Genomic DNA, 25,057 nt, shown 5'->3' with positions numbered 1-25,057 from the left:
CCCCCATGGAGCTCCCCAAAAGGCAGAGCTTGGGCTCCCCAAGGACCTGTCTCCAAGCCTGGGCTGGCAGCAGCTGCTCAGAGCCAACAGAGAAAGCACAAACCAGCACGTCAGGGCAGGGCTCAGAGCTCCAGCACCCCCGGGACCCCCCAGAGCCAAGACCCCTCTGGCCACCACCTCGCCTGTCCCAGCCCCGCTCTCCTGGCAGCAGAGGGAGCAAGGCCACCCCCGATGGCCTTCAAACAACATGAGCCACGGACTCGCTTCTGATTTTTAACATCTTGTTTAGACAGATTAAATAAAACTAAAATCAGGTGGCAGTTCATGGCAGATGCAGAAAACCACCTGAAGGGAGGAAATTCAAAGCAAAGGCTGCAAGTTTGGGGTGTTTTTTTCTGTTTGGTCGGGTTTGTTTGTCTCTCTGTGCCCAAGGAACCTGCGTGTTTGGGAGCAGAGGGCATGGAAATCCTGTGCGCAGTGCTGCAAGAGCTGGTGACTTTGCTACAGGGAAATTAAAGGCAATGAGCTCCCCCAGCAGCGCCAGAAACCCTGACCAGGGCAGGTCCAGCCCCTCAGCAGCTCCTCTGAGCGCTTTGCAAAGTTTCATGGCAGCAGCAGTTTAATTGCAGCAGCAAGTCCCTGGGGAAATGTCACCCCACAGGCGTGTGTCCCTGAGCATAGGGGGCTGCCACGCCAGGATCAAAGTGCTGTCCTGTCCTTGTCCCTAAAATGGATGCAGGTCCGCAGCACACTGGCCTGTGCCCTGCAGGGATGTGACATGCACTCAGCCACAGGGCCTGAAGCCACTGGGTTGGGCTCCCATGGCACCATCCCCTGGTGGCACCATCCCCTGGTGGCACCATCCCCTGGTGGCGCCACCAAGACCAGCACGGCGCTCACTCTTGGGCTCCGTGAGGGCGGCCGGGACAGTGAGTTCGCCCACCCAAGGGAGGTCAGAGCTCAGCTGAAGGCAGGAGGTGGGTGACGGCAGTGGGGCTGGAGGGACAGCGGGGCTGGGGGCATTTGGCAGGGCAGAGCAAGGCCCATGGGGAGGACGTGGCACAGGAGAGGGTGCTGGGAGCTGGGGGTGCTGGGAACAGCAGGGGGTCCCAGTGAGTGTGGGGGGCACGGGGTGCAGGTGGGATGTGTGGGGCAGGGGGTGCGGTGGGTGCAGGAGGTGCCGGTGGGTGCTGGAGGTGCCGGGGGGTGCTGGAGGTGCCGGTGGGTGCGGGAGGTGCCGGTGGGTGCGGGAGGTGCCGGGGGGTGCGGGAGGTGCCGGTGCGTGCTGGAGATGCCGGTGGGTGCTGGAGGTGCCGGCGGGTGCTGGAGGTGCCAGCGGGTGCTGGAGATGCCGGTGGGTGCGGGAGGTGCCGGTGGGTGCGGGAGGTGCCGGGGGGTGCGGGAGGTGCCGCTGAGGCACTGCACCACCGCGGTCATGCAGCAGGTGTTCCCGTGGTTCCGCAGCCCCTGCGCGCTCATGGCCCCGGGCGGGCGCTGGGCACCCCCCGCCGCCGGTGCCGGTGCCGCTGAGGGGCCGGAGGGGCCGGCCGGGCGGTTTTGTGCGCGGCCGGCTCCTCCCCCGGCCGGGCTGGGGCTGCGAGCGGGGAGAGGGACGGGAGGAGGAGGAAAAGGACGAGGAGGACGAGGGAGCGGGAGCGGGAGCTGCTGCTGCCGCTGGCGGCGGGCGGCACCGGCTGCCCCGGTGTCCCCAGCATCACCGCGGGTACCCCAGCCTGATGTCCCCAGCATCACCCCAGGGTGTCACAGCATCGCTGTGGGGTGCCCTGATCCTGCCGCCTCGGGGTGCTCTTAGCTGGGACAGTGGCACAGTGGCCACCTCTGCACCCACCACACTGAGGTTTTGAGACCTAACGAAGCTCCCTCCACAAAGAGCCACAGAACAAGGGTGGCCACCCCAGCGCTGGCACAGCCCGGAGGCTTTGGCTGCCTCCTGCCCACCCCACACCAGCTGGCGCCATGTGTGGGTGCTCGTTTGGGGTCCGGCAGAGCTTGGCTGGGGAGGGACAGTGTCACCTTCCGCCCGCCGCAGGGATCAGCCCCTGAGCCTTCCCTATGTGCCCGGGGGGACACGGGATGGCTGAGGCCACTGGGTCATCTCCTTTTCCCCACCTGCAGCGCCGCCAGCAGAGGAAACCCACTCTGGTTCTGACAAGCAGTTTTCAACCGGATCAGTCCCATGGTCCAGCTGGATCCGTCCCACAGCACCACGCATGTGGCACTGGCTGTTTCTGCAGCAACTCGCCCTGGATGGCAACCCGGTGGCAACGTGTGGTTCTTCACACAGCTCTGAGAGACTCGCAGCCCCAACCAAGTCCAGCCGTGTGAGGCTGGGACCCGGCTGTCTGTGCCAACAACCTGGAGGTGAACCCTGGCCCGGGTTGCTTTGACAGCTGCCAGCACTGCTGAGATAACAGCCCCAGCGCTGCCCTGTGCCCGGGAGCCTGGGGATGCCAGGCTGGTGGCCGCCAGCGGTGAGCATGGAGGAGGGCAGAGAGGCCGCGGGCAGAGGGCTGTGTGCTGCTGCTGGGGCCAGGCGTGATCTCAGACAAAACCCATCATGGCCTGGCCATGCCGAGCAGATGGAGGGGGCTCAGCTGCCCGCGGATCCTCCAGGGACGGCTCTGCCGCGGGTGCCCAGGGTGCCGGCAGCTCCAGAGCTGCTGAGCCAGGGAGGAGAGAGGCCTGAGCCCAGCTGCAGTTTTTCTCCCCACCGCAGCGAGCCCTGCTGGGTACGGGATGTCCCCTGAGAGCCTGGTGCTGGTGGGGGACACCCCTTGCCCCCCTGCCAGGCCTCCCGGGGGAGCAGCCCCCTTCTGGGAGCCATTCAGCCTGGGCTCTTGGACTTTTCTCTCCCTCCAGTGAGATGGAACAAAGGTGGGAAGCAGCCCTGCCTGCTGGGAGAGTCTTCGGACCTTGGGGAGCAGCTCCTGGGCTCAGCAGCACTCGGGCTGGGCAGGATGGTGGGATGTGACGCGGTGACTCTGTGCAGGATCTGGCCCCAGAGAACCCCCTGCACTGCGCCGGGCTGGCTGGACGCTGCCGGCACCGCGGGAGGGACTCGCTGGCTCGGGCAGTCGGGGAACAGCGTCAAAGCTGAGCTGAAACTCTGGCCACAAACCTCTCCAACTCAGAGGTTTCACTCTCAAACTGGCTCTGCACCCACAGTTAAAGCTCATTTCTCAGCAGCCTCCTGAGCGGACAGCTGGGAAGTCCATCCTTACAAAGCCAATACATAAAATGCTCCTCTTGGAAAAGTGTCTTTAACATTAGGTTCTCTTCTCCCGTGCTAATGTCACCATCCATAAAGCAACGTGCCAAGATCTCCTGGCTCTGCCGGCAGCTCCAGGCTCTGCTGACAGCACCGTGCTGCTGCAGCCCCTGCAGCAGGGGATGGACACTGGCATCCCCCGCAGCATTTGCATCAGGATAGAGGCATTTTTTCTCTCTGAATTATTTGACAAAGGCAGGTTGTGCTTCACACACCGTGGGAAGAATGAGGTTTACCCAATCTAGAAAGCTCTGGCTCACTGAAAATAGCAGTGCCTGTTGTTTCTCTCCAGCTGGTTTTCGCTGGACACTGGAGCCCGGCAGCATCCCACCCGAGCCAAAACAGCGCTGGTGGGAGCGAGAGAGGGAACCTGAGCGGGGCTTAGTGCTGGATTGAGTGGAACCAGAAATCCAAAGCAGCTTGACAATGAAAGCAGGAAAAGCCTAAAGAAAAAGCAAGGGGAGCCGGACAGTGAAAGATGCAGGAGCCAGACTGAGAGATCAGAAACCAGCATTTGTTGGAAGGAGGTTGGTAGAAAGCAAGACCTGATGGACACATGAAAGGGAAATAGTCTAAAATGCGACAGTGAAATAGGCACGTCCCAAAACTCCAAACCTGCCTGAATTGGGAAGTGTTAGATAACGCCAGTGGCTCTGCCGGGTCCCCAGCAATGTGCCCCAAAGTGCAGCAGGTAACAGCAGCGAGAGCCTCTGAACGCCCTGCCACGCTGATGCGGGGAAGAAAACCAGCTCCCATCAGCCAAGGACCTAAAACCCTGCTGGGGTTCTTCTTGAGCAGCATCTTCCCAAGCGCCGGGGCGCAGGCAGCGATTCCTTTCTGACAGGTACCGCCAGTCCATTCCAGTCCAAAGCGTTTGCAGGTTGGAGCGGGCGCCAGGAATGCTCGCTATGCTGATCTGCCTTTCAACAATATCGTGTGTGCAACCTTCCCCCTTCAAACCGTTCTGAACGCGATGCCTTCCTGTTCAGGCTGAATCCAACATCCATCGGCGCTGCAGCATGCTGCAGACTTGGGAGCAAATTTGGGGTGGGGAAAATGAAAACGTCCAATGCAAGCAGGGGGGGGAAATGCTTGCTCGCTATTCTGGAAAATTCCGTGTTGTTATGGCACGAGCTGTCCCGGTGCCTCGGGCACCAGACAGCTGGGATGGATATTAAAGACACGGAGAGTTTTGGTTTGATCAGGGAGACACGGTGACAGGACAGTGTTGGAAACGTCTCCTCTGCCTGGGCAAGAGTCTCTGCCCCAGGGAGGCACTTGGGTGTCAGGATAAGCTCAAGAAAAAAGCCTGAGCAGGTCTGAGCTGAGCTGTTCCAGGCCCGGCAGAAATCCATTGTCATGCTGCCAATCACAATAACAATAAAAACAAAGGGAAAACGTGGTCCCCACTGTCTGGGCTTTGCCATCGGACAATGTTTTCTGTATTGGAGCCGCTCCCGTCCCTTGGCACAGGCTGGAACACCCGTGCGGCCGAGGGGAAATGCGCTTTCAGACACCCCGTCCCACTGCCGCGGGTTGTACCGGGGCTGAGCTGGGGAGAACCGGTGGGGCTGGGAGACTGGGCACAGTCCAGCTCTGCCTGTGCGCTGCCTGTTCGCTGCCTGTGCTCTGCCTGTGCGCTGGCTGTGCTCTGCCTGTGCGCTGCCTGTGCGCTGCCTGTGCTCTGCCTGTGCTCTGCCTGTGCGCCGCCTGTGCTCTGCCTGTGCTCTGCCTGTGCACTGCCCGTGCTCTGCCTGTGCTCTGCCTGTGCTCTGCCTGTGCGCCGCCTGTGCTCTGCCTGTGCTCTGCCTGTGCACTGCCCGTGCTCTGCCTGTGCGCTGCCTGTGCGCTGCCTGTTCGCTGCCTGTGCTCTGCCTGTGCGCTGCCTGTGCTCTGCCTGTTCGCTGCCTGTGCGCTGCCTGTGCTCTGCCTGTGTGCTGCCTGTGCTCTGCCTGTGCTCTGCCTGCACCGCTGCCTGTGCTCTGCCTGTGCTCTGCCTGTGCGCTGCCTGTGCGCTGCCTGTGCTCTCCTGTGCGCTGTATGTGCGCTGCCTGCACCGCTGCCTGTGCTCTGCCTGTGCTCTGCCTGTGCGCTGCCTGCTCCGCTGTCTGCACCGCTGCCCGTGCGCTGCCTGCGCCACTGTCTACACGCCTGTCTGCACCACTGCCTGCACTGCTGTCTGCACTAAACACAGCAGACTGAATTTAAACAACAAGTTATTCATTAAATAAGAGACAGAAGAGTGCAGAGAAGAGAGAGAACATGTGAAAGCAAGAGAGAGCCCACAAATGAGTAGACGTACAAGGCAGATGATGCTGAGACGGGCAGGAAAGGCGGCAGTAACAACGCAAACTGTTACAACTGCCAAGGTGATTTTCGGAAGTGATGAATCCAAAACAAACAGCAAATTCTTAGCTCCCCTGAAAAAAATTGAGCTAGAAAGGGTATCTAAGGACCTGGTAAATGCATACCAGGGAGTAGAAATATACTGTTTACTCTAAGAAAACAAACGATTTACAACAAACTGAGCGGTAAGAAAAGAGCATTTCCAGGGCCGGCCGGGGAAGCAGCAGCCCAGCAGCTCCGGCACCGGCTGTCAGCCCGAGCTGGGGTATTTCCAGATGAGGACGGCACCGTCCGCGCTCACGCTCACGATGTACTTGTTCGCGGGGCAGATCTTGAGGCGGGTGATGTTGCCGCTGTGGCCCACTCCCATGTGAGTCACCGTGCCCTCCTTATAGTCCCACAGCTTCACCAGATGGTCGTCACCACCTGCGTCAGGCACAGAGGAAGAACAAACGATTACAATGACAGGACAAGGGGTAATGGGATCAAGCTGGAACACAAGAGGTTCCCCTTAAATTTGAGAAAAAACTTCTTCTCAGTAAGGGTGACAGACACTGGCCCAGGCTGCCCAGGGGGGTGTGGAGTCTCCTTTTCTGCAGACATTCAAAACCCGCCTGGACATGTTCCTGTGCGACCTCACTTAGGCGTTCCTGCTCCAGCAGGGGGATTGGACTGGATGATCTTTTGAGGTCCCTTCCAATCCCAAACATACTGTGATACTGTGATACACCGAGTTCTGCTGCTATTTGTTCCCCGCTCCCAGGCAGGGGAACGCTTCGGTGTTCCTAGGAAGAGCAGGATATGTTTTCTTGGGCATTATGGCAAAAACTGCTTCTGTTCTGCTGGAGTCAGTGTCCAGTGAAGGGCTCCGGACCTTCACCAGCAGATCCCAGTGAGCTACAGCAGCGTCTTCCCAGTCTGAACTACAGCCTGAACCACAGTATTTTTCTTCGGTGATTCATGTTCTTTTCCCCTTTAGCTGACCCCTTTTTTCAGCTTTTTCGCACTGTACTGAGATCCTTGGTTCACTGCCTTGCTTTTCCTGGTCTTAATACGACCTCCTTTCTCCAGCTCCAACCACGCACTCACCTGTGACAAAGGACGCCCCGTCCGATGTGATGTCCATCCCGTTGATGGAGCTCGACAGAGAGCCTTGCACTTCTCTGATTGCGGAGCCATCGAGCACTTCCCAGTACACAATCTAGAGAGCAGAGCAGAGCGGGGCGCTCAGCTGGCCGTGAGCAGCACACGGGTTTCAGCACCGCCCTGGGACACAACCTGCTGTGCAGGGACAGGAGTTTCACCCCAGAACCAGCGCCAGACCGTGTGTTGTGCACTGCAGAGTTCCTGCAGCTTTGCTCACCTTTCTGTCTGTTCCACTGGTGATTATCTGGTACTCTCCAGGATGGTAACACACACATTTGAACAATGTGTTGTCCAGGATCATTTGTTTTCTCACGTAACGCCTGCAAAACACCCCAAAATGAGACAGAGCAACAGTGTCAAAACCCAAACTTTGCCTGCCTGGAATGTCTCTGCCTGTGCTGTACATCAGATCTCTCTCCTTGGATATTCTCAGGCACTGCTCTGAGTTCAGGGTTCCATGAAGCCCGTTAGGCTATCAGTTCTGTTTCCATCACAGCTGCCCTATAGGACTCTTGATCTGCTGTCGTACGAAATGAAATGTTTAAACCCAGAATGCTTTCCAGGTGCTGTTCCCTATGCCAAGGTGTCCTCGGCCTTACCCCAGTGCAGAAAGTCTGCAGATCCGCAAGAGCTCGACACGAGTCACAAAGTTCTGGAAAACAGGGCTAGTGGGAAACTTGGGAACTCACCCGCTCCACCGTGGCCAAGCAGGATCCCGCACAGGAAAACAACTGCAGACAAAGGTTTGTCTGAGCTTTTCTGAAAAGTTTCTCGAATTGGAGGTTCTACATTCCCTGACCTCATTGTTCTTTCTAGAAGTTTTTCTCTCTTAATGCTCTTTTTCCCCTCCTCCTCGCTATGTGGTGTCCCAAACCGGGCACAGTGACCCTACAGATATTACCAGCACTCCAAGTGCCTTGGCAATACTAATCTGTCGCCTTACACAAGATCCCAGATGACGCACGTTCCGTCCAGGCTGGCTGTGACACCCTCTTTGTCGTTCTTATTAATCTTGATGCAGGACACGGCACCTCTGTGCTCCTTCAGAACTTCCCTCAGCTTCTGGGTTTTCTCACCAATATTCCAGATCCTCACCTGAAAATCAGCAACACACATCTGCTCTGGTACCAGCTGGTCCTGCCGGAGCTCAGGAGGAGCTTTCCTGAACTCTGCCTTTCTCTGCCAACACGTACAGCAGCTCAGTCCCAACCGTCTCCGTTGGCCTGTGGGTTATTGGTGCAGCTGACCTGTGAAGCTCAACTGAGTTCTCCACAGTGTAATCCACTTGCTTCAGGAATTCGTGGCCATCAACCCCAGGCCTTGGTTTTGCCAAGTGCCCGCTCTCCCATGCTTCATTTTACACAGCTCTTGATCAGGAAAAACCACCCAGTCCACGATCTATTGCCAGTGGTGCTTTAAAGATCAAAGCACAAAGCTGCTGCAATGGAATAGAAAGGAGCTACCCGCTATTTGTCCTACAGAGAACGCCAGGAAGGAAATACAAACCAGCTCTTTAAAGCTTTGATGTGAAACACGTGCCTGAAAGCACCTCTTTTCCCTGTGCTGGTAACAGCAAAAATCTTTCTGCTTTGAGGCCTTGATCCTTCACACCTTGCACGTCCTGTCCCACTAGTGCCAAACATTGCAATGTCTGTTCACCTCGACATTCCACTAAGGCCAAATCCCAGTGAAAATTTAGACATTTAGACACGGGCATCAAAGGCAGAGAAGAGCTGACCTTCCACGCTTTCGAGGCTGATGCCGAGTTCCCGAAGGGATCTGGATGTCCAGTTGCCACTTGCTCAAAGCTCAGAGCATCCCGATCCCTTCAGCAACCCTGAAGTCACAGCTTCCTGAGGACTGATTCTGACAGAACCATTAGCATCGCAGAGCAGCTTTTTTGTGTTCCGAACGAGTACTGCAAGTGCGCCCCTGCCGTTCTCCTTTCTGCTTAACCAACCTTTAGTTGTAATTCTGTCTCAGCTGCACATATCAGCCAAATATAGGGGAGAGACAAATGAACAAAAAGGATTAAGAGCATATTCTGCATTAGAAGGATTTCCAAAACTGCCATGCCAGAAGAAATCGGGGCACTGTTTTACATGATGCCCTCTGAGAACAACAGCACATCTCAAAAGCTGATATCTTTGAACTCAGCCCTTGGCTCAAGCGGCAGCTCAGAACAGCTCCCGTTCTGACTGAGCACTTCCAGGCAATTCGCAGGCCCTGTGATGAGCGCACGAAGCTGCTCCAGGTTTTGAAGCACAAATTACCTGCCCGTCACCTCCTCCGCTAATGATCTGTTTGCAGTCGCTGGTCGCAGCAATTGCCGTCACTCCCAGGTTATGGGCGTTGTTGATCTCGTACATGGGCTCTCCCGTAGCGGGCACGAAGGCGCGGATTTTCCCGTCATTCCAAGCTGATGAACAGAAAGAAACAGACTGCCCGGGCGCACAGACTTTCCTCACACTGTTGTCGCTCTTTCCTTTCCAAACCAACCCCTTTTTATAAATAAGCTCCCACATAAGGCCCACGCTGTTAGATCACCAGCATACCCGTGAAAACCACTGTACTGCAGATGAGCCCGCAGAGCTACGGTCCCAAACACACTGTTGAAATGTAATTGCTTTTGGATTCTGGCTGTGGACAAAGTGGTTTGGTAACCATGGGGAGGCTGCACGGCTGCTCTAGGACTGCAGGAGTCCCTGTGTCAGCAACTTGCACATGGCGATGGACGGCGGCTTTATGCAAATGTGCTCTACATACATCACAGGTGAAGCTGCTGCACACAACAAGGTTGATATTTTAGAATTAGGTAATTTAAATAAGACTGAACCGCATTCTGGATTGCCGGAATTCACTGATCCAAAGCAAGGTCTCCAGCCCTTGCCTTCTACCCTCACCGCAACTGCAGCACCAGGACAGCGGGGCTGCCAGCAAAGTCCATCGGACCAGCTGCAAGCAAAGAGGCCTTTGGGTATCGCCATGAACTCCATTTAAACGCTTTCCCAATTTAATCTTCCCTTCGTTTTAACATACTGATGTTTATTAAGTTGAGCAACCACGGCTCTGGGCTGACCATTACCTGAAATGATGACCATGCCGTCCCTCGTCACCTCGACCGCGTGGCAGGTGACGTTGGGGACGGTGATTCGCAGCCGCTCCAGACGTTCCGGCGTGTACCACACTCGAATGTCGTTTGTGGAGCAGGTAACGAACAAGTCCGAATGTCCCCTGGAGAGTTCAGAGAGGAGAGGTAACGAGGACGGGCACACAGAAACGCTCCTTGCTCTGTCACAGCTCAAATCGTCCTCCAAAGCTTGGCTTTGCTAACCTGCAGCTGGGATCTGCCCCACAGGGATCCCCACGGCTAAGACAAAGGCCTTTTTTGGAGGATCACCTTTCTCACATGAAATTCCCCTGGCTTGGGTTCTCTTCAAAGATTCATTTTAAGGAACAGTTAAAGTTAAACTAAAAGAACTCTTTCTGTTGAAGCTGTGACGTTTATTCCCCATATTCAATCTCTAAACAACTTCATGTGTTATATAGAATAGACACAAAAGTGGGTGTAAAAGTGCTGAGTGCCCAGGTTTAACATCAGCCACTAACTGCAGCCTCACGTTGTAAAGATGTCATTTTTTATCTTGCTTACTGGATGATTCCCATTCAACAGCGCTGAAGGCAATAGAAATGATGGCAAAGTCTGTTCATAATATACTTGTTATAAATGTTGGAATAAAACAAGACCTGCAGCATTTCAAAAGCCATGGGACACAGTGCTTTGAAATAAGGTCTAAGCCACTCGTCCTAGGGATGCAACAGAAAGTGACATCTAGAAAGGTACCGCGAGCTTTTGTTCAACAGCACCATCAATGCCCAGAAAGATGAACCAGGACAGAGAAAACCGGCACAACAAAAGTGTGGCCTCTTTCAAGCCCAGCTTGCACGGGTGCTTTATCAACCAGGATAACATCAGCAAGTGAAGGATTCTGAAATAAGCCAGAGCAGGGAAATTAAGCCCGTATTTCCCCGTCAGCAATAGGCTTTGTTCAAGAGCAGGCAACAGATAAGAAGTTCAAACATCTACGCAAGGATGTAGTCCTGTAGTCCTTACAGTCAGCACCAATGGCTGTGACACAGGCGTGTCAATCAGCGGTATCAGCAGCACATCACCCTAAAGCTCCACCTGATTTTCTCATTAAATGAGAAGATGTGTGTTTGAGGCTGGCGGCAGGCGGGGAGGAGCGCTTCCTGCTCCCTGCACTCCCTGCACCTCGGTGACATCTGATCCTTTGTGCTGGGCCGAGAAGCGAAGCAATAAAAATACGCCAAAAATGTTCATTTGGATCAAAATCCCATTTTCCATCTGGAGAGACGATCCATTGTGGGTTTAAAAAAACAAAATAAAGAGTCACGATGCTACTACCCAGGAAGGGAACATTTGCTGTGCGTTCACAAGACAAATGCAGAGCGACCCTGGGACAAAAGGGGGAGGCTGCCATCCCTGCCGGTGCCCAAACATCAATAATTCAGGTCTTTTTACTTATCATCCTTTCTGCAGATCAGTGATTTTTCCAGTGCTCCAACTGAACTGCTGCCTTCTGCTTTGAGGCAGCTGCTCACCGTCACCCCGGCGTTTTTTGGGCAGGTGACAGCATCGCCCGTATCAATCATCCCAACAGATGGTACCAGGCTCTGGGTTCCTGTGGTAAACGCTGCGCACACAGGCACCCTGACCTCAGCGGCAGCTCCTCAAGCTTCTGCACCAGCCAAATACAGCCCAGCCCGTTATACTCACTCAGGAAAAACAACGTCGTTGACGGCTTCGGTGTGACAGACGGCGACCAGCTCCTCTTTAAATGTAGCGTAGGCACTGCGGTACATCTGGCATTTATTTGTCCCTATAAAGAACTGGTCGTCCCGACCTCTACACGTCAGGGAAGTGACAGCACCTTCAACTCGCATTCTCCTGTGCAAAGAAAGCAAAGGTTTGGCCCGACATTGACCTCGAGGAACTTTCATTTTCCAGCTTCTCGAGAATTTGACTTTTGCTGTTTCCCCAAAAAGCTCCGCACTAGGCTGTGATATCAAGATGCAAGAGCATGGGCAGGACTAACATTCCATTCCCAGCCACGTTTACTACTTCCCATGATCTTGCCCGTCCCAGCTGCTGCTCTGCCAGGGCTGGCACAGGCAGCGCTTTGGAGACTTGATTTCCTGCACCAGGGCCTAAGGTAACAACAGCTTTGTTGATATTCTTGCTCAAGTGCACTTCAATATCCCACTTTCAAGGATATTTCCAGACAGTTTAGACCTTCTGGGAATAGTTTCAGTCGTACAAAGCTAAGCTTGCAGAACTGTACACTTGAAGGGGATATTCAAGCAACGCCAAATGAGTAGGTGTGAGCCCAATTTTCAAATCACGTATGGGGAAATGACGCCTGCAGCTTTCTATCTGGTATGCAGAAAAAAGCCTTGCAAAACTCCAGCACTTCCAGACACGTGCCTATAAAATTAGCAGAGCCCCGCTTTACAATCCCATGACCCCCAACAAACCCTTTTGGAGATGGCAACTACTACTCTTTCTCACCCGGTGTAAATAAGCGTCATTCTATTGACTTCAACAAATCTGTCTGGCTTTGCATCAGTTTAGGATCTGACTCCTACTGCTCCAAAGGAAACAACAGTCATTTACAAGGAAGGATCAGAGGGCACTTCCCTGCAAACGCACGCAGTAATTTTCAGTTTGCTCCAACCTCGTGACGCTGGAACCAGACCGTGTATTGTGTCTGCAGGACTGAAAAACTGAGACTGACTTGGATTATGCCTTTCCATAGAAATGATTGGTTCTTATACCGTGACCCTTTTGGAGGAATTGTCACCTCTCCCCTCCTGATTCTTCCATCTACAAACTCACTTCTTTACTTGGAAGTCTGAGCCTGTACAGAGAGCTACAGTCCCTTCTCCGGTGCCGACTATTAAACCTCCTGTCTTCGGCAAAAGCAAAGCTGTGACTCCCTAGGAGAAAACAGGATGAAAACGCAATCGGATGGGAGCAGAGGCTCCTTGCTGCTGCAGCCACGCTGAACAGCACAACGGAGTCTCTACCGGGCTCCCGACGGCGGGGCTTATCTCACTCCAATATGGCTTTGTCAGTGTTTTGTCACTGACCTGGGCTAAAGAGTGGCTCTCTAGAGGGAGAAGGGAGAAAAGAGTTATTAATTGCAGGTCTATATGAACTAATACAGTACGAGGAGCGAGCAAACAGCATTATCTTGGATTCTTCAGAGCAGCTGGGACCACGTACAGAGCCTGACCTCATCGCAGCAAGCGATACCCACATCGTGGAGCGGCACTCGCGCTTTTCCTTCCGCGTGTCCTTCATCCAACAGCCACGAAAACAACAGAGGACACAACTCAGCTTAAATGGTCTTTCCTACAGCTCTTTTTAGGATGATCCTCTGCGTCTCAGGCCTCTCTCTCTGCCTGAAAGATGCAATCCCATCTCCCACCTATTAGTAATCAAATACGTTTGTCACAGGAAAGCTTTGGAAATGAGTCAGCCCATGGTCATCCCGGGTTTCTGCTGTTACTGAGCAGAGCAGATCAACGGGAGGCCAGCCACTGGAAAAGGAGAAATGCTGTTCGGTGGATAAAGTACCAGGCTACAGGAAAAAAATGCATGACAACAAAATCAACAAAAAACACCCAAACAAATGAAAACAGTCCTCAGCCTTCCACAAAATACAAGTGTAACAAGAGTCAGATCTGCTTCAGTTCTGCCACCTGTGAAGTAATATTACTGTTCCATGTACAACAGATTAATTCTTGAAAATCACCAAGAGACTCCAAGATAGGCTGCCAGAGGAGTGAAATGACTTCTGTGGGGTTAAATCACAGTATCACAGTATCACAGTATGTTTGGGATGGGAAGGGACCTCAGAAGATCATCCAGTCCAATCCCCCCATGGAGCAGGAACGCCCAGGTGAGGTCACACAGGAACATGTCCAGGCGGGTTTTGAATGTCTCCAGAGAAGGAGACTCCACAACCCCCCTGGGCAGCCTGTTCAGTGCTCTGTCACCCTCACTGAGAAGAAGTTTCTTCTCAAATTTAAGTGGGACCTCTTGTGTTCCAGCTTGGTCCCATTACCCCTTGTCCTGTCATTGTTTGCCACTGAGACGAGCCTGGCTCTATCCTCACGGTACTCACCTTTTATATATTTATAGACATTAATAAGGTCCCCCCTTAGTCTCCTCTTCTCCAAACTAGAGAGACCCAGCTCCCTCAGCCTTTCTTCATAAGGGAGGTGCTCCACTCCCTTCATCATCTTTGTTGCCCTACGCTGGACTCTCCTGATATTCTAACTTGGGAAAATATCCCTACGAGCTTGGGGGAACTTCTGCATGAGTGAAATGGAAAGGACAAAACCATGAGATAAAGGAGCTTTATGCCACCAAACTGGAACTGAAAACGAAGTTCCCGTCCCAGAGGCGCCTGCAGAACCTGTGGCCGGCGGCTGTTCCGCCCAGACAGACCCGCAGGGACGGGCAGGAGCTGTTGGACTGACACCGTAAGTCACAGTCCAGACTCCAGCAGCATTTGCCGCTCCCAGGTTCATAAGCACCATTGCCAGCCCTTGGGATCCCACCAGCAGGTTCGCAATGTTCAGACTGTTTCTGCTTTAAGCCCGAGCCATTATGGGAAAACAACAATTTCTGTTTGGTGGTGGCTCTTCGGGGAAAAACAATGCCCAGCTCCAGCATTTAGTGTTGTGAAAGCACCAAGAAGTCAATTCTCAAAGAGCGACCAAGAGGCGACTCAGAGTAATTCTGTATTTATTCCCCAGGAAGAAACCCCTGTCGTGGGCCTGACTTGTGACTGGGGAACACACACAGATGTCGCTGCTTTAGGATTCAAAGTCTGACATCTAAGCAGCACCCCCAGCCTTCCTGTGCTTCTCAAGCATTAATCCGGCCTAAGCCCGGGAAATGTTCAGCATTTAACACCTTCAGAGGGTTTAGAAAAACCAAAGTCACAAAGTGTTGGTTTTGTTCGCGGAAAGGACTGAAGGTCTAAGGAAGGAGAGAGAAGAAGTGAAGAAAGAGAAAAGAAAATGGACATCTGAGCTGTTTAGACCCAGAAAGGACACGGAAAAAGCCACAGGCGAGGTCTGATGAATCTGGGAAAATTACTTTGCTTCGATTATCCACGCAAATAGAAGCAATTGGTTGTTTTTAAAGGCTTGCTTATACGTTTTAAAGGAAAAAACCCCAAATCACCAGAAGCGTTACTGCGCATTCCAGCGCTGGCAATGCAGGCAGCCTCACACCTACCTATGCATCGGCTTAAAGACGATTTAACTTGAGGATCAAATAACCATGGGCTGCAGAAAAGAACCTGACACATGCTCTCCCGCTCTGTGATTCACCAGCACTGAGCTCCCCGTTCGCCGGCTCCAGCAGCAGCACATCCGCAGTCTCCTGACGGGTGACAAACACGACCTGCGGAGAGGATCTTCTGCCACATTCTCACAGCGGCAGCGGCGCCGGGTTTCGTGCAAATATTCTCAGCAAACGCACAAGAACAAAGGGATTCTTTTGCATTAGAAAGACGATCCACAAGCAGAGCGGTTTCTGAGCAATGCTTCTGGAAACTTCCTCCGAGGCGCTGGCAGCGTTTGGCGAGTCCCCTGTTATCACGGGCCCATCACCTGGCTGCTGAGCTCCTGGTCTGCGGTTTTGCCCCTAAAATCTTCCACCTCAGACGCCCTTTGGGTTCAGCGTTATGGCAGGTGGCAGCATTACAAATGCAACCTATGACTACGGAGTTTATCTGATTACAGCTCCTTGCTAATGAATTAAAGCTTTGGCGGCGCTGCCAACACTGCTCTGATTGTTCCAAGCTGTTCTCTGCAGTTCTTCCATTGGAGAGGGAAGCAGGTGTTATTAAGACAGAAAAAAACCCCAAACACCCAAAACCTTAGAACGGCCAGGATTCATTGCCAGGCTCTCAAAATCATGGGAGTTCCACTTCAACCTTAATTTGACAACTGTGCTTCTCTCTTGTCCAGCCTGTTCTTTGCATTACCATCAGTAAACAGCTTTATAAGCTTTAAAAGCTGCACTTGTTATTCATAGAGTCAAGTAGTCCACGTTAATGCTGCGATGAATGCTCTATTTCATACCCTGCCAGTGCTCTTGTAGGTGAAATGCAGAGTCTAACGTAGGAGGTTAAAAACATCACCATTCATTATTGACTGCTCACCCAAAGAAACCAGCGCTTTCAAGTACGACTGTAAATAAAAGCACCATCAGAACTGCAGCCTGCCCGGTCCCTTCCTGCAGGGATTCCTGCTCCTTGTCCCACTCGGATCTCTTGCAAAGTTCTTGAGCGCTCTGTGCATTCTTCCAGCGCATCTCCTGTCAATATTTTATTTCTTTTTACAATGCAAATCACTCCAACTACTTCTGAAAATGCGTTTGCAATTGTACATCCCTCTTCACATTCCAACGGGTGCCTTACAGCTCCTCAGGCCCGCGGCAGGGAGCAAAATGAATGCTGCTGTTTATTCCAGTCTTTATACACCTTAGAGACAGGCACTTAAACTTCATTCCAGGCAGATGGAAAACAAGTTGCTTCATCATAACAAACTATTTTGCCACTCCTCTTCAAAACAGAAACCAAGAAATCTTCAGATCGTGTCCATACAATAAACACGTTCTTATGTATCTAAAGGCAAAGTTCCTTTAAGGGTGCCCCACCTTGTTTTCAATAGAATCGCCTCCTCACCCTGCAGTATCTAAACCCTTTACAGATGTGCTCGGCGTGGGGTGGCTGTGGACTCCAGGTTTGCAGTTTCATGCTTTGCCACCGGATCGTAATTCCCCGGTGCAACTGGTGAACATGGTTTGCAGAGGTTTGTTCTCAAACACAGACAGCATTGCAATGCGTGGCTCCAGAGGGGAGAAGTTTTGGTACAAGTGGTAATGCAAGGTACATTTTCAAGAAAGATACACAAGATGTCTTGGTTAGCAACGCGATGGACTAAATTGTGTGGAAACAAGGATGCAAATAGTTTTGTTTTGATAAACGCTGTGGTTTTGACTTGAAAAAACATCTGCAAAATACCTCTTTCGGCACTGGAGGTGAGGCTACAACTGGAAATTGCTGCCATAAAACACGAGATCCTACGTGTGTCCAGCGAGCACTTGTTGACAGTCCAGTGACAAGGTATGATTTGTGTGCAGAGATGTGCAGGGGGTGGGCGGAAAGAGAATCACAGCACGGAGCTGGGAAAGAGAGCTGGAAAGTATGAGAGGGGATCTGTGGCCGAGGCACTGACAGTAACTGCAGAGAAAAACGTCCCAGCGCCTTCCCAGTGACGGCAGCAACACGGGTTTGCCCTGGTGAATTCCCCTCCTCGGGCACAAGGGAAGCGCATTGGGAAGAGCGAGGGAGAGAGCAAGAGGAGAAGGGGTGACGGGGCTGAGCGCGTCTGACCGAAAAGCCTGTGAACAGGAACGCCTGTTTGAAGCGGGAGGGGAAAGGAGGCGACTGGGAGGACTCCTCGCTATTTCCATCCAATGTGAATGTCTCCTTTTCTCTCCTGGCTCCCCCAACGACCAGTGCCACATCCTAAGAAGCTGCCACCACATTACACTAATAAACCCAAGCTGAAGCCAGATTAGCGCCTACCAGCTCAGGGCTCGTCCACAAGGCTGGCAGGCGGCTGTGACGAGACCCACTTCTGGATCTTCCCTTCTCCTCAACACCTTGTCAGCCTCTTGCACAGTCAAGGGGCCTGTTTTCCCTCAGCTTTTCACTCTCAGAAGCCATGCCAGCTGAAGCTCATGATGCTCCAAAGGTCTCTGCCACAAACTGCCGTTCCTATGGATCTGCCTTACGATAAAACCCCTCACAGTACGGACTGGACTGTGGTCTGGCTTTGAGCCTTGGCTTTTTCTTTTGGACCCCCAAACGGCACAGCATCCTGCTCGTGACCCTGCCTGACGGCTTCTTTAGCAGTGCTCTCAGAAGTGTATTTTTGGTGAAGTTTTGTTTCAAGTGCATTTGGCACCTTTCCCTCAGCCCTGAGGACACGGGAGTTCAGGCCCTCGGGCGGCTTCAACCAGGGGCTCTGGGCGAGGTGCACGTGCTGCGAGATGGAGAAGGACTCAAAGCACGCAGGCATTGGAAGGGGAGGTGACAGTCACCAAGACCTGGGCCTAAGAGACAGCACAGAGCAGCCACGGGTCCTGCGTGGACGCAAAGCCCTGCAGGGGGGCAGCCGGACAAGGGGCTCAACCGCGGCCAGTGCGGGTGTCCCCACACGGGGACACACCTGCAGCGAACTTACCATTGCCAGCAGGAAAACGAAACACATCCATTCCTGTCCTTTAAGAGGGACACAGAAAAAAACTACTTGCATTCCTACAATATAAGTGGGAAAAACAAGTAATAACTTCTCCACCCTTCTGGAACAGATAAACATTGAACTGTATTTCAAAGGATTCAGTGGGTCCAAGTTATCCCGGAGACATGGGCCTGCATTTGTAACGCAATAAATATTTCATCTGGAATGGGCACGTACATGGTTTGGATGCACCTGTCCAAGCAAAGTTCAGGAGGTTGAGGGAAACAAGCCCAGAGGAGAGTTTTCTTTGGGGCTGACTGCTGAACTGCTCTTACAGCCCCTGTGGGCTTGTGCTGCTCTCAGAGCAGATCTGCTGCCCCGCAGGACAGCGGCCCCGCGGCATCCCCACCAGCACAGCCGGCCCTCCCGCGGCAGCGCTGCCCCTGCTGCTCGCTGCTGGGCGTGCTGCTCACGCAGTCGCAAAACACATCCCAGCTTAGGCAAGGGACAGACCGAGACGCTACAAGAAGCCTTTTATAGCACCAAATAACGAGAAATCAACAACAAGTGTTCTAGCTGGTGCCGATTGTTTTATCATTACAGCTGCCTGCATGCAGAATTCTTGTACAACCACAGGTCAGAAGCTCCTTATTCAGGAGATAACTCCTGTTTGAGGATGCTCAGACCCATGAGTCCCAATTAGAGACAAAAAAAAGCTACGTTAAAAAACCCTTGGGGTTATGAAGTCAAGAACTCAGAAGTTAAAAAGCAATAGAATCAATGTACCCTGTGCAACCTTGTTTTGTCCAAATTGTGCATACGCATTACAATAAACTCTTGAATTACATGATTTATACTGCCTTTTTCAGTAAGATCTCTGCCTCATCAGTGGCAGAATCAGAACAGCAAAAAGACGAAGGGAAGTGGGGGAATGGGATGGGGAACAAACACAAAAAGAAAAGTTCAGTCCAGACAATTTAACACATTTGTGAGATCTGACTATGGGACCTTACAGCAGTAAGTGCGGGAAAGCCTCTCAAATAAGCGCTTCCACCAGCCTTCCCAGGAACGTCCTCTGTCTCACTCCAGCTCGTATCTTCTTAAAAGAAGCAAAAAAGTCAGGAACTACTCCATTTTTATTACTACTTTTCACTTTCTACGACGTTTACCAGATTAATTGTACAGAGTTTGTGGGATGACACACGAGATTCAAGTAAAACCCAAATTCTGAGCCAAATGAAGCTCAACGAAGGCGGGACAATGGGCTCAGCCTTCAGCATCAAGACCGAGACACAAGGAACTGACAGCGCAGGAAAAGCGTTAGTCTGAGAATCCGCTTTGTGATGGTTCTCCCGCAGGTTGCTCTACCTTCAGTCACTAACAAAGAGCAGGACAAGGACAGAATTGGAGTCACAGAGCTGCTACTCACCATGCTAAACTTCTTCTTCTGGGGCCCACAGGCAGTCAGCACCTTGCTGCTTGTGTTCACTTTCAGGACATCTCCACTCGTCGTGCCAAGATAAAAATCACCATCATCATCTGTCATCTATAAGAAAGCATAAAGAAAAAGAGATCACGGTCTGGATACTGAGACCCGTGTCCCACGCCTGACACTGGGCTGCACCAACAGCTTTAGTTCAGTGGATTGCCAAGAGTTCACCTGGGGGAACCCAGCCAATGTTTCTGTTCCATCACACGCACAGATCCAGAACACTGCTGAACGCCAGACACTTTCTAACCAAATCTAGATCATATTTTGAAGCATAAAAATCCGGGTGCCGGAGCCCGTGACCGTAATACGTGCTGCTTCTCTTGAGGAGCATCCAGAACACTCTTTCCCAGAGGCCGTGGGAGATCATCTGCCATGGCCAATGCTGAGGAACTTCACTGCCGTCACGCGCTTGGGACCAACATTTCCAGCATTATTAGAGAAACTCGTGGTTTTTCTCTAGTCTGTACAGAGTTTCTTAGTTTAGCAAAGTCATCTTGGCTGAAACGTACCTGAACACACACGGTGATTCTTCTCAGTTGCCCCGCGTAGCATTCAGATGGATGGATTTTTTTAGTTGCTGTATCGAGTTCCCACACTCGAATGGTGAAACTAGAAGAACAAATAGAGTGGGATCAAATCCACAGATGCAGAAACCTCCAAGTTTTTTTTTTTGTGAGTACTACAAGAAGTAAAAAACCTTCACAAGGCTCCATTATTCTGATCTTTTAATACGGAGAAAAAGAACAATATCAGAGAAGTCTCTTATGGAAACTTTTTCCGGGTAAATCAAAAATCTTCAGCAAATACATATGTGAGGACACTCTCAACTCTTTTCTAGTGCAATTTAATTGACGATGTCAGAGACGATGTAATATCTTTAAGCAGAGTCACCCTTACATTTACCAAAGTGCTAAAATTGCAAAGGCGAGCACTCATAAGTGCGAGTGCAGCCAAGAGCATCCAAAGCCGTCCCTGATGCACAGGGAGGTGCAGGCCCTCAACGCGTTTAAACGTCAGCCTGGATATATGGGCGCTGCCGCACATCCTTGCAAAACGCGACATTTTGTACAACTTTTGTTACAAGCCAGTGACCAACTGTACATCACATCTGGTGAGGACAGGAGATCATCCAACGACCGGCAAGACATCATTGTTTCGACATTAATTAGCCATTGTTCAGGGGCACTCATTGACTGCTTTTCTTGTGTAAACACTGGCAACTAAATATTTTAAACACTGCACGGGGAATGCTGAGTACAAAATCCTGCTATCAGGAGCAGAAGTGACGCACATGGGCCCCTGTGTGCTGCTCTGAAAACATATTGTTACATGGAGAACAAGCAGAAATGCCTTAAAGCTACAACCTGACGGATATTCATGAGTCCATTCAGAGTGAAAAGAAACAACACAAGCACACAGTTGCTTAAGTTTCCTTGTAGTTAAATAAAGACTCTTTGTCAAAGGAAATAGGGCCAGGGGTTCTCTCGCTCTGCTCGTTCCTCTCAACAAACCCTTACTTTCCAGCAGTGACAAACATCTCGTCCCTGCAGCTGGAGCACATGACGACGTTGGCATTGCCGGCGCTGCGCGGCGAGGCCGGGCTCCCGCACACAGCCTCTCTCTTACTGACGTCCCACACCATCACCCTGCAGGAGAAGAAAGCCTTGAAACAGCTTCGCTTTTTGACACTGCTTGGAAGTCAATTACTAAAAAACAAAAGCAAGACAAAGCCTATTGTCCTGCAGTCTGTTCCTATCAGGACACACAACAGAAGTAACTTTGTAGAGATTCTACCCAAGAAAAAACTTGTCACCAAAGTGTAGAATTGCAGTTTACATCCCCCGCTCCTGAAGCAAGGCTACGTGGATTTATCAGATCCCTTCTGCGGAGCACGACTCAAATCATACAGAATCACAGAACAGCTTGGGTTGGAGGGACCTTCCCAGCTCCCCAGTGCCCCCCTGCCATGAGCAGGGACATCTTCACCAGCTCAGGGTGCTCAGAGCCCCGTCCAGCCTGGCCTGGGATGTCTCCAGGGATGCTTCAGCCACCACCTCTCTGGCCAACCCGGGCCAGGCTCTCACCACCCTCCCTGGAAAAACGTCTCAGGCCGCCCATAGAATCTGATTCTTGTCAAAAATCTTGTGCCAAGAAGCGGAAATCCTTACCTGCCGTCGTCCTGGCCTCCCAGGGACACAAGATAAATGCCTCTGGGCGAGAACGAGAGTCCCTCGACTTTGCCCTCGTGCAGCGAGAGCCGAGCAAGTAACTCCTGCTTTGGGAAATCCCAGAGGATGACGTCTGCCTGCGGGGCAAAGCAGAAGGGGGGGATGGCAGAGCATGAGATGTAACTCGCAGGATCAGGGAGAACAACGTTCTCTGGCAGGAAAGTTGTTAGAAGCAGCCCAGCCCAAGCTTCTCTGCAGCCCTGGGCACCCCTGACACAAAGAGGCTTCAGACTGGGTGCTGTAAGAAGCATTATTCCAGCTGAGCACTTGAGTGGCTCTGCTTCATTTCAGCACCTAAATTTACCCTGAGACACTGAGTATTTGACTTAGGTTTTAAAATACTGAAAGCACTAAAACCTGATCCCTTCCAAGTGTCTTGGGGTCTTTCAAATAGGCAAAAATAAAACGAAAAGAACTTCAGAGGTCTAAAAATGCAGGTAGGTACCTGTCAAGGGCTTTTGACAGTCCTAAGCAGCTCTGGAACTCAGGTCTCACTTGAAATAAATCAGCATTTATTAATTAATGTCTAATGAGATTTTGGCTGCCACACGCCCACAACAGTTTGGATAAAAAGGACTGGAACTAAAAATCCCTCAGTCCTAGGGAGACTGCTTAATGTTTTACAAAAACATAAAGGCACATCCAGCAATAGAGTAACTACAATTTCCCATTCCCTTCAACATCTTCCCATTGCAGATATTTGTTTTCCAACAAAAGAAAAAATAAATGAAGGGTGTTCCCACCACTGGCAAGCCAACTCCAATTTCTCTGGTCAATACTAAGCGGTTAAAATCTGACATAAATAACTTACGTTTTTTCTATGGATAAGCAACATTTAATCCAATTCCTTGTATTCCTTAAACACGTGTTCATTAGAGCAAAAGCAAAACAGCGCTGGGCGCGCGGGGGATTCGCTCCGCCCAACACGCACACCTTTCAACAATAAGAAGTGTGCTGAAATACAGTAAGGTGTTACGTATTCATAATGAGCCCAGGAATGCCTGTACATATTCATGACCTTTCCCCGCTTCTGATTAAAATGAGTCTCAGAGAACCATTTCCATAGACGCTCCCCTGTTGCGCCTGTGCAGTGCCACTTGGTGAATTTGAGGAGGGGTCTTTGGGGGTCTTTGGATGAAGCTCCTTCAGCTTCATCACAGTGAACTTTTTACCTTTGGCTCATTATGTTGAATTGACTGGACCCAAGCTGCCAAGTTGAACAAAACCAGACTGGCGCCCCCTTTTGCTGTAAATCTTCGTTATCTTGTCTCCTCAAGGTTACAGCTAAGCGCAGTAAAACTTCTCATCTTGGCATTCGATGGGGTTCTGTTCTTCTTAACATAAAGCTCTAAACTAAGCATTTACTGTGTGACTAAGCCTTAAAGTGTTAGTTCGTTAGTAGGCACCCATTATAAGTTTAGTTAACCCTTAAAATGTTAGTTCCCTCTGTCAATATAACATCATAAGCAAGTTTCATAACTTTTTACATAGAACTTAACCGCCTTTTTCCAGGTTCAGAGCCCGTGCCTCATTTAGTTATATCTGTAAACATTAAACATCTTAGCACGAATCGCAACTGCATTTTTCACAAAATCAGAGCATTACCCACCTTGAATCCAATGCAGGTGACTTGTCCTGAAGCGACGTACATCCCATCCCTGGACACGGCAACGCAGGACACGTTATCGGTGTGGCCATGCAAGAAACTCTGTTTCTTAGTGTCCAGGTGCTGAATCACCACCGTACAGCCCAGGGGGTACAGGATGTGCTCCCTGTCGGGGTGGCAGATGAGGCCACAGGGAACATGTCCTGCAAGAGAAACGGGTGAAAGATTCGCTGGCTGCCAACAGTTCAGGGGCTGCAGAAACCACTGGCTCCCCACGGTTTACCTCACAGGGCGAGGGGGGGGGAAGGAAAAGAACCTTCCAGTTCTCCCCAGAGCTGTTCAGCAGAACAACCCCGTGTCGAGCAGCACGGTCACCCTGACAAGGTTTGGACCACGCTGTGGTCCGGCAGCTCTGTGGATTCACAGGGCGCAGAGGCCCCAGCGCTCCAGCACAGAGGGCTCTGAGGACACGGCATCCAGCCCTGGTTGCCATGACCTCCTCAACAGAGCGGCAAGGCCGCACATTCCCCTTGGCGCCCAGCCCCATCCCCGGTGCTCACAACAGTGTCTGTGCAACCTGAGCTGGTTTCATGTGCAAATTATTCTCGTTCTGGGAAGCTGCGGAATTTGAAAACAAACAGAAAACCCCGCAATTCAGTCAAACTTTTCCTGTTCTTCACTTGGCACCGGTCCCTGGCAGCGCTGCCCCTGCGGCGCCGGGCACGGGGAGGGGGCGAGGGCGGCGGGAGCGCCCAGGACCCCCCTGCTCACCCCACGGTGCCCCACGCCGCCCCCCGCCCGGCCCGCGGTACCGTTGAAGCCGATGGCCGCCTGCAGCTCCAGCTCCCCCACCGCCCCGTCCCCCTTGGCCGCCGCCATCGCCACCGGGCCCGGACGCGCCTCCAGCGCAACGGCGCCTGCGCCCCGGCCCTGCGCGCCCCAGCCGCCAGGGGGCGCTGTTGGGCGGCGGGCGTCCCCCGGCGCCAGGCGGCCGGTCCCCGCGCGTGTCCGCGCGGCCGAGGCGGGAACGCGCGTAGCGGCCGCGCGCGTGGGTCCCGCTGCAGCCCGGGGCGGGCGGGACACGGGTGAGCGATCTCTGCACGTCCCCTCACGCGTCCCCTCCGCTTCCCCTGCGCGGTCTCAGGGTTGTGTTTCATTCTCCACGAGTTCCGCACTGGATGCGAAGCGGGGGGGTGGTAGCTGGGCTGGCACCTGTGGGGCTGCACCCCAGAGCTGATGAAGACCGGGAGGCCGCCCGTCCCCCTGGGTGAAATCGGTGTGCGCAGCTCGCTCTCTGAAGTGCCTGCACACCAAGGCACAGCGTGGGGAGCAAGCAGGAGGAGGCAGAAACGTGTGTTCGGGCAGGAGATCATGACCTGGCGGCAGTTACAGAGACACGGTGGGACAGCTCACACGACGGGATGGTGCTCATGGACGGCTGTGTCCTCCTCAGGAAAGACAGCCCAGCCAGGCGTGCTGGTGGAGTAGCTCTTCATGTGAGAGAGCAGCTACAGCGTATTGAGTATTGTCCAGGCATGGATGGGGAGCGAGCTGAGCGTCTGTGGGCGAAAGTTAAGGGGCAGGCTGGCAAGGGG

General features: G+C 52.5%; 1 protein-coding gene across 1 annotated transcript; it reads right to left on the bottom strand.

Moving 5' to 3' along the window:
• Positions 1-5,736: 5,736 nt before the first annotated feature.
• Positions 5,737-24,397, bottom strand: LOC135575714 (cilia- and flagella-associated protein 52-like). The gene is made up of 14 exons (XM_065034409.1): positions 24,275-24,397; positions 23,466-23,665; positions 21,797-21,933; positions 21,146-21,274; positions 20,138-20,237; positions 19,566-19,682; positions 12,699-12,799; positions 11,580-11,750; positions 9,867-10,015; positions 9,055-9,200; positions 7,725-7,876; positions 6,999-7,101; positions 6,725-6,836; positions 5,737-6,061 (listed from the first exon to the last, which is right to left on the bottom strand). The coding sequence occupies exons 1-14, from the start codon at positions 24,339-24,341 to the stop codon at positions 5,886-5,888; spliced, it is 1,860 nt and encodes a 619-aa protein (XP_064890481.1). The 5' UTR covers positions 24,342-24,397; the 3' UTR covers positions 5,737-5,885.
• Between the last annotated feature and the right edge of the window lie 660 nt (positions 24,398-25,057).

Source organism: Columba livia, chromosome 18 (genome assembly GCF_036013475.1).
Source record: "Columba livia isolate bColLiv1 breed racing homer chromosome 18, bColLiv1.pat.W.v2, whole genome shotgun sequence".
In the NCBI taxonomy this organism is placed as follows: Eukaryota; Metazoa; Chordata; class Aves; order Columbiformes; family Columbidae; genus Columba; species Columba livia.
This window is presented reverse-complemented; position numbering and strand designations above follow the sequence as displayed.